Raw genomic sequence first — 8,831 nt, forward strand, 5'->3', positions numbered from 1 at the left:
GCACATCACCTGCCCCTCAATTTCCTCCAATCACCCCACCTTCTGCACCCCAGACCTCAGCGTAAGGTTTCAACTATGTGCCCGAGTCCCTGGCACATCTGTTCAGCCCCTTCCCATCGCCCAATCCCCAGCCCAACATCTCCACGTGGACACTCACAGGCAACTCCAAGCCAGGAAAAGATAGAAACTGACACCGACTGCTCCCAGATCTGCAGCACACTGGCAAAGGAGTAGCATGGGCACAGCTCCGGGTGCCTCCCAACTGCTCCACCCACCACCCCCAAATCCAAATGCAGCTTTGGAATACCTTCATCCCTACCACAGGAGCTCCCACCTGCCCACCTAAAGTACACACACCATGCTGCAGCCATAGGAGTTGTACTTTTAAAGGAATGCTGCACCCACCTCTGGCCTTGGCCTCTAGTTTCCCATCTTGTCATCTCTGAGCAACAGCATTCCCCCTCCTCACCCCATCAAAGTGCCCTCCCCATTCTCCTGCACGACACCAGCTGCTCTATGGTGTGTATCCACAGCAAACACTACAATCTGCACCCAGGTCATCATGCATCTGGTGCGTCCTTGTGTCTTGTCTGCTTCCCCCTCATCACGCATGCCCATCCTCCCTCAAACATGTGCCCACTGCCCAGACCACTGCCTGGCACCCAAGGGCTCTTAAACCTGTACTTCTGCCACCCCACAAACACACTACTTTCTGACTGGCTGACTTACTTTTTAGCACGGTTTTAATCTTGGTCATCATTGGCTGCACACTTGTCTCTCCGTCAGATGGATGGTCACTGTCTCCCCCATATTTCTCCTCCATTCGCCTCTTTTTGGGAGCACAAAGGCCCTCCTCCAACAGAGCATCGACATCGTTGTCAAAATCATCCTGCAAAACACGCTGTTCAGACACCACGGCCCCCAGAGCCTGCATTCCTGTACCGAAGGCAAGCTTAACAGCATTAGTGAGAACACACACAGAAATGAGGCACTCTCAAGTGGGGACCTAGGTATGCCTTTATGTTGCGTGATCATCTGAAAAACAAACAGGAAGAAACTGACAACTGCAACCAACACACTTGATGCTTGGTACAGGTGCACATGCCACCAGGAAGCGTTTCTCAGGAGCACCTTCCAACTCAGGTTGCATAGAAGGTACAAGGTCGACTGCTCAGCCAAACCTTTCATTAGAAAAATGTAAACACCTGGACTTCTTACAGCCTTTTCTCTTCCACATTAACATTATCCCACCTCATATGGGTTTTTTTTCCTCTGCAACATCAGCTTTCAAAAGATGCTGCAGTTCCCAACACCTCTCTTTGGGTTTTGTTAAGAGTGCTCCAAAGGAGGGGTTGCCGACATACCTCATAGGAGAAGTTCAAGGCCTCTTCATCCACTCTGTCTCTCTGCACGATTGCTTTAGCCGTGAACCCGCCTGCTCCTTCTTCATCTAGCTCCAAATTGTCAGTAAAATCTTCTAACTCATCGAGCACTGCGTACTCCACTCTCTTTTCCTGATCCAGCTCATTCTCCTCATCCTTCTTATCAGCACTCTCACCCCCTACACCTACCCCATTCCCAACACTCCCGCCAAAGGGACAAGCATGCACATCTCCACTGACAGGGCTAAGGGCCAGACCGCACTCTGCGCGAGCGTCACGCTCCACTCCTGTGTACAGCACCTTCCTGTCCTTACTCCTGCAGCTCTCGGTAAAGCTCACGCTAATCTTTACATCCTTAAGCAACTTAAGGTCAGGGGAGAACTTCCGGACCGCAGGTGCGTGCCGGGCGGTGCGCGGGCTGTGGCCACTACAGTTCGGGTCTATGAGGAGGCGGGCCTTAGAGAAGGATCCTTTGGAGAGAAGAGAAGCTCCGTAGAAGTTGAGCGGGTCCTCAGCAGGGGGTTCGGCCTGTCCATCACCACCAGAGCCAACGTCCATTACCTCTGCATCACTGGACGTTTGCAGGGGAGGTGGTGGAGACTGTTCACGGGGCAGCGCTTGGAGGGGGCAAGCTCGGTTCTCCATCACCGCTTCTCCTGCGGGCTCACGCGGGAGAGGAGAGGGACTCTCATATGTCTCCATAGTAAAAGTGGTTAAGACTATTTTAAAAGACCAAAGTTTTAAAAAACCTTACATAAATCTATACAGCTAACATGCACAAGTCCGTTGAGACCCGGGTGCCGTCCTGCCCGCGCTGCACACGCTGGCGGCTTAGTCAAGCTGGCCACATTGCTCTTTTCATTAATGTAGACAGCTTTTAGAACCACTGCCTCAATTATTGGAAATCACAATGCACTCAGCTTAAATGACTGACGACTAAGCGAGTCTGTCTTCATGCCAAAGTGGCACCTTTCTTCTTCCACCTGCAAAGAGATTTAAAAACATCGTCACAAAATGACAGAAACCTTCTGCTTCCCTGGTATTGAGAGTCAAGTGCCATTAACGATGCAGTAAAGAACTTAAAATACTACTGCCTTAGACAAACTTCTAGGCTTCAAAACAAACTAACTCTACGTTCTTCCTTCAGAACCTGAATTATGATTTTAGTCCCAAGTTAAATTACTTAATTGTCCGCTGTAATTCCTACTTCAGAAGCACAAAAAAAAAGTATTATCTTAAGGCTCAAAAAAGATTTTTAAAAACTGGGTTAAGCTTCACCGCAGCATTCCCCTAACTCAATTTATTTGGTAAGCAAGCTCGCGGTGCAAGGCTGCCCTTTCCAGAACACACATAAGGTGTGTGGCCTCCCTCTGGCCATCAGAGCGACATGGATCCACTCACCTGCTAGGGCTGGGTCAGTCAGAGGGTGAGGGCGAGTGCGAGACCCTCAGCTCAACTCTGCAGCACTAGGGCCTCAGAGGTACGGCCAGGCGCTCTGCTACCCAGGGACCCCAGGACTGTCCTGGGCCCACAAGGTGGCACGTGGACCAGGACAGTGATGCAGCGTGCTGAGGTCGCCAGAGGTGGCGTGGTTCTGTTCCCGGTAGAGGAGGGGGGAGGTTGTTGTGGGGAAGGGAACCTGGCCAGGGTTGGTACAGGGAGCCTCAGGAGACAGCTGGAGCCAAGGCACAGGAAGTCCTGGGGGCCATCTGGAGCCTGGCTCCATCCTAGGGGCAATAAGGAGCCACCAAAGGTGAAGTGATTCCCATGTCATAATTCAGTCCCTATTTAGAAAAGGAGACTGACAATTGTGCCAGGCCCAGTGCCTAAGCCCAAGGCATAGAGGGCAGTCCTCCAGGCCAGAGCACAAAAGTGTGAAAGAGGCTCTGTTGACAGGGCTGGAGCCCTCAAGAACAGTAAAGACATGGAACTGACCACACTGCTGACCGGGTAGAGGTGGAGAGCAGAGACAAGAGGAAACTGAAGGCGAATGAAGCTTCTCCCCTGGAGGGATACACGTGTTCCAGCATTCAGGCAGGAGCCTGCAGAGGAGAACGGATGGAGCCTCCAGGCAGACCTGTCCAACAAGTGCTGAGGCCACAGCTCTGGAGCTGTGACTGGCCCAGAAACAGAAGGCCAGAACACATCAGCGAGGTAGTAGTCACCAAAACCACAGGAGAGAGGCTGCCCAGAGAGGCAACACAGACCAAGAAGAGGGTTGAGGATGCAACTCTGGGAAGCTTCCCTTCAGAGAAAGGACAAAAAAGGGATGACATGAAAAGGCAGGTCAGAAGGACAATCCAAAAACCCAGAGGTCTGCAGGACAGCCGGGCATCAAAGCAGGAGAAGCACGTGCAGACACAAATGTGTATGCAAACACACTCCCACACCATGCACACACGCATGAACATGCCATGCACACGGGTGCAGATACACACATGCATGCCCATGCCCACACAAGGCAGGCCTGACTGGCTGCATGGATAGAACAGAAGACAGCAGACATCACACATTTAAGAAGTCTACAGCGAAGGAGTAGAGCGTGGTGGTTGCACTTTCAAGGAGACACAACATAAAAACCAGAGACTTGTTTAGATTTGATTAATTCAACCAAATTCACTGGTCTATTCTAAGGGATGTACTACCATGAAAAAGAGACAAGGTCCCCACCACCTGGACACAGCTGGAAAGGCAATGACCACTGAGCTATTTTCTAGATTCCTAAATTCAATGGGAATTTAACACAATACTTCCCCCAAAGGTATATTTGTCAAAAGTGCTGAAGATCAAGGGAATAAAGCATACAGATAACAAGACTCAGAACCGAGGTAAACGCTAAGGAGGCTGCAGTTAAACAGGCATGAGGAGCACCAAGTGAAATAAGGCCAGTCTCCTGGCAACCAACAAAGATCGTTTCAGAGAAGGACAGACAGGTCAGCATGTCCAGTGCTACAGAACACAGACAGAAATCAGGACCAAAACCTTCAGTTTCTGGTAGGTCTGTAGAGATACTAGGAAGAGCCAATCTGTGATTCTGGTGGCTGAAGGGGGTGGGGGGGGGTGTTAAAAACAAAGGGTGGTACAGGATGGGGACACCTGCTACCCACATTAAAAGACCAAGCAACTGCCAGTATCAAAGCACAAAGCAAAGATGATAATGACAACAATGCAGGGAGGCCTGGAAGAGGTGCAGAGGGTGGGGTCAGGAACTGTAGAGAAAAAGACTGTTCCTTCTCCCTGGGAGATCAGGAAAGTCCACTCAGCCCCAGAGGGCAGCAGCTCAAGGCTGAGCTCCGCAGGAGGGCCCTCCTTAGCAAGTGCCTTACTTTACCTGGTAAGCTTACTCTACTCATTCAACAAGTGTTTGCTGAACACTTTCCATGTGGCATACGTACCATTCTAGAGGCTAAGAACACAAAATGGACAAATTCCTGTCCCACAGAGCTCACTTTTCTTAGTAGGAGAGATGGACAAACAACAAATAGGAAAAACTGAGGAGTATTCAAGAGAAAACAAAACAAGGAGTTGGGGGGGAGGGGAGGCAGCTTCAGAAAGGGCAGATGGCAAGGGCTGCACAGCCAGAGCCCATCTGAAGGCAGCAGAGAGTAAGCTAGGGGGGTAGGAGGAGACATTCCAGGTGGCGGAAGAGCAAAGACCCTGGGGTAGAAGTGTAGTGCAGCAGGTGAAAGCAACATGCTGAGGGGGAGTGAGACCAGGACTGTGACCCTTAAGAGATGGGCCACTGGACAGGAGGGTCCAAGCAGTGAGGTTGAATGATCCAAAGACAGCAATAGCAGCCAGCCTTCAGCCAGGCCCTGCTCTAAGAGTGTTACGCATTTTCACTCACCGGTTCTCAGAGAGCACTGAGAGAATGGTTAAGGACAGAAAGGTTAAGCAACTTGCTCAAGGTCACACAGCTATAAAGTAGTAAAGCTGCTTTATCACCCAGGCAAGGTGGTTCCCCTGCTCACTTCCCCAGTTTTACACTATCTTAAGTTTGTAAGAACCATTCTGTGTCCAAAAAAACTATCCTGGGCGAGTGGGGGAAGGAGCAAGGGTGAGAGCAAAGAGAGGAATTAAGAGGCTCACCAGGCAGTTCAAAATAGCACATTAAGCTGGAGGTGGTAAGAAATGGTCCTGAGTGTTGCACGGAAGCCTAAGAGAGGAATCCGGGTGACCCTAAATCATGAACAGAGCTGTCATGCATTGAGGTGGTGAAGGCATCATGAGAAGTGGTGTGGGGTGGGTGAAGATAAGGCTTTAGGTTTGAACATGGATACTTGGCATCAAAGTAACATATGGAGATATGGAAAAGACAGCAGCTCAGACGGGGGGCCAGGGCTGGAAGTGATTGGAGATGTGAAGGAGAGAAGGCATTAAAGCCAGGAAGCTGGATGAGACCACCAAAGGGGGAAGGGCAGCTACTAAGAGGGACCAAGACCAGGTAATGCAGTGAGATTCCCGTTTTCTACCACCAAGGTCACGGTCGTTTTATAAAACAATCCCCAGGAAGTGCACTACAGAGTGCCTGGCCATCAAGGGCTCAAAGGACTCTTCCACCAGCAGCCTCACTGCTGCTTCAGCTGAACACACGGATGCAAACCTTGCTTGCCAAGGGGACTGACAGCCAGCAGCAGACTCGCAGCAGGCTCCCCTGGATCCCTAGTAGGTGGGGTAAATCCAACAGGCTTGGACAGCACCCTTCACTCAAGTCCACTTGCTGGGGTGGCATCGAGGCCCTGGCGTTCATGTCCAGGGCTGGGGCTGGTGCCTTTCAGTCAAGCCTCTCACACTGCAGCCTCCCGCCCAACCCAGCAGCAGTATGACCTCATCCACTCCTTTTGTCATCCTCCAATAGGCCTCACATCCTGTACTCACAGGCGCACTGCTGACTGGCCATTCACTCCCTTTGGTGAGGGACAGCCTGCTGCAGGGTCTGGGCCACTGTGCCTGAGGCCCCTGACTGGGAGTCCAGGCTTCGGCCAGGAAACAGGGTCTCCGCTGGGTGGCTGGCCTCTCAGAGTCACCAGCCCTAGCCTGGACTGCCGTGCATCAGGTAACGAGGTACATGCAAGCATGCAGAACAGCAAATCAGGCTCCTACCACGAGCAACCCAAGTCCACCGAGTAATAATACTTGACAGGTACTACTATCAACAGGTTGCAACCTTCCATTCGTTACTACGACCATTGTTACAACAAAACCACATCCCGCTTCCCTACGTGACGTTCAATCCATGAGCATTTGGCGGAGGAAAGACTTGGGCGACTTCTCAGATTTCCCAAACTGTTACGCCCGGCAGGATCCTGGGCGAACACTAGCCGCGTTCATACCTTTCCCGCCTGAAAGCGCCGCTAAGGCTCCGGCCCGCAGAGCGAGGGGCCTGCTCATCCCCGCAGAGAGGCACCGGCGTCGGCGCCACCCGAGCCCGGGGCCCGCCCCCCGCCCCCACGGCCGGACCCCCGCCCCCCCAACGGCGGGACCCCCGCCCCGCGTCCTCCGAGGCCCGCGGCCATGATGCTTCACAAAGGCCGGGACTCCGCGTGGCCACCCCGCCGCGCGCCCTCGTGCCCCGCCCCGCCCCAGCCCGCCGCCCGGGAACCTCAGCCCTCGGCCCGGGAAGGAGGGAGGGGAAGGACGCGCCCTCGCGCAGAGGCCGCGGCGCCCGCCCGCCCGGCCCGCGGGGCGCCCCTCGCGCCCCGCACCTACCTCCGGCGCCCGCGGCCTGCCCGAGCTGCCCGCAGCCCGACCAAAGCACGGAGACCCTCACGGCCTAGCCGCCACGGCCGCCGCCGCCGCCATCTAGGAAGGCCACCAAGCTCTCTCCGGTCGGCGGGACCCGCCTGCCGCGCGGGGCGAGCGGAGGGCGGGCCTTGGCGACTCGCGGCCAATCCCCGCGCGCGGCCGCCCCGCATTGGGGGAACCGCGCAGCGGGCTGTGGAGGCCGCCAATCGGCGGCGCGTGGCGCTCGCGGCCACGGCACGCGGCCCAATAGCGCGGCCGCGTGGGCGGGACCAGGCGCTCAGGCCGCGGCCGCGCTAACGGTCGCCGCCGGGGCGGGGCTCGCCGCGCGGGGGGCGGTGGCCGCGAAGAGCGCCGGGAACGGGGAGCGCGGGGAATGCCGGGAACAGGAGAGCGCGGGAAGCGCGGGGAATGCCGGGAAGGGGGAGCGCAGAGCATGCCGGGAACGGGAGAGCGCGGGAGGCGCCGAGACGCCGGCGGCGCGGAGGACGCCGGGAGCTGAAGTCGCCTTTGTGGTCTACGTGGTGCGGACGAGAGCGTACGTGTGTGCGTGCACACACACAGGAGGCCGTACGCGAGCGTGCAGACACCACACGCCGACACACACACACAGGAGGCCGTACGCGAGCGTGCAGACACCACACGCCGACACACACAGGAGGCCGTATGCGTGCGTGCAGACACCACACGCCGACACACTCACACAGGAGGCCGTACGCGAGCGTGCAGACACCACACGCCGACACACTCACACAGGAGGCCGTACGCGTGCGTGCAGACACCACACGCCGACACACTCACACAGGAGGCCGTACGCGTGCGTGCAGACGCCACACGCCGACACACACAGGAGGCCGTACGCGAGCGTGCAGACACCACACGCGGACACACTCACACAGGAGGCCGTACGCGTGCGTGCAGACACCACACGCCGACACACTCACACAGGAGGCCGTACGCGAGCGTGCAGACACCACACGCCGACACACTCACACAGGAGGCCGTACGCGTGCGTGCAGACACCACACGCCGACACACTCACACAGGAGGCCGTACGCGTGCGTGCAGACACCACACGCCGACACACTCACACAGGAGGCCGTACGCGTGCATGCAGACACCACACGCCGACACACTCACACAGGAGGCCGTACGCGAGCGTGCAGACACCACACGCCGACACACACAGGAGGCCGTACGCGTGCGTGCAGACACCACACGCCGACACACTCACACAGGAGGCCGTACGCGTGCGTGCAGACACCACACACCGACACACACAGGAGGCCGTACGCGAGCGTGCAGACACCACACACCGACACACTCACACAGGAGGCCGTACGCGTGCGTGCAGACACCACACACCGACACACTCACACAGGAGGCCGTACGTGTGCATACATAAACACAGAGACATATACAACCACATCCATCACACAGGCACACACAACACACACACCCAGGCATTACACATTTCCAGTTAAAAGCATTAAGCATAATCATTAGGATAAAAGGACAAATAGGCTGAACTGTCCCGCATCTTTCCACTTGCTAATGCCATTTGAAGAACCTCAGAAAAGGAGGGTATGAGTAAATGGACAGAGACAGCTCTTCTTAAACCAGAATTCCAGTGAATAAATGCAAAAGGAATGGTGGAAGTAGAAAATTTCCCTTTTGGCAGCCTGCACAAACCTGCTGCAGACAAAA

General features: G+C 55.3%; 1 protein-coding gene across 2 annotated transcripts in view; it reads right to left on the minus strand.

Moving 5' to 3' along the window:
• The window catches only part of DGCR8 (DGCR8 microprocessor complex subunit), a 36,624-nt gene extending 29,377 nt beyond the window's left edge, over positions 1-7,247 (minus strand). Inside the window, exons 1-4 of one of the 2 annotated variants that reach the window (XM_041728579.1) lie at positions 7,092-7,247; positions 2,137-2,365; positions 1,365-2,038; positions 730-889 (exon numbers count right to left, since the gene is read on the minus strand). In XM_041728579.1, coding sequence (XP_041584513.1) covers positions 730-889; positions 1,365-2,027 — 823 coding nt within the window. In that variant the 5' untranslated portion in view covers positions 2,028-2,038; positions 2,137-2,365; positions 7,092-7,247. Of the gene's footprint in view, positions 1-729; positions 890-1,364; positions 2,366-7,091 lie in introns of both variants that reach the window. The other variant, XM_041728578.1, reaches the window with a different exon arrangement.
• Between the last annotated feature and the right edge of the window lie 1,584 nt (positions 7,248-8,831).

Source organism: Vulpes lagopus, chromosome 14 (genome assembly GCF_018345385.1).
Source record: "Vulpes lagopus strain Blue_001 chromosome 14, ASM1834538v1, whole genome shotgun sequence".
NCBI lineage: Eukaryota > Metazoa > Chordata > Mammalia > Carnivora > Canidae > Vulpes > Vulpes lagopus.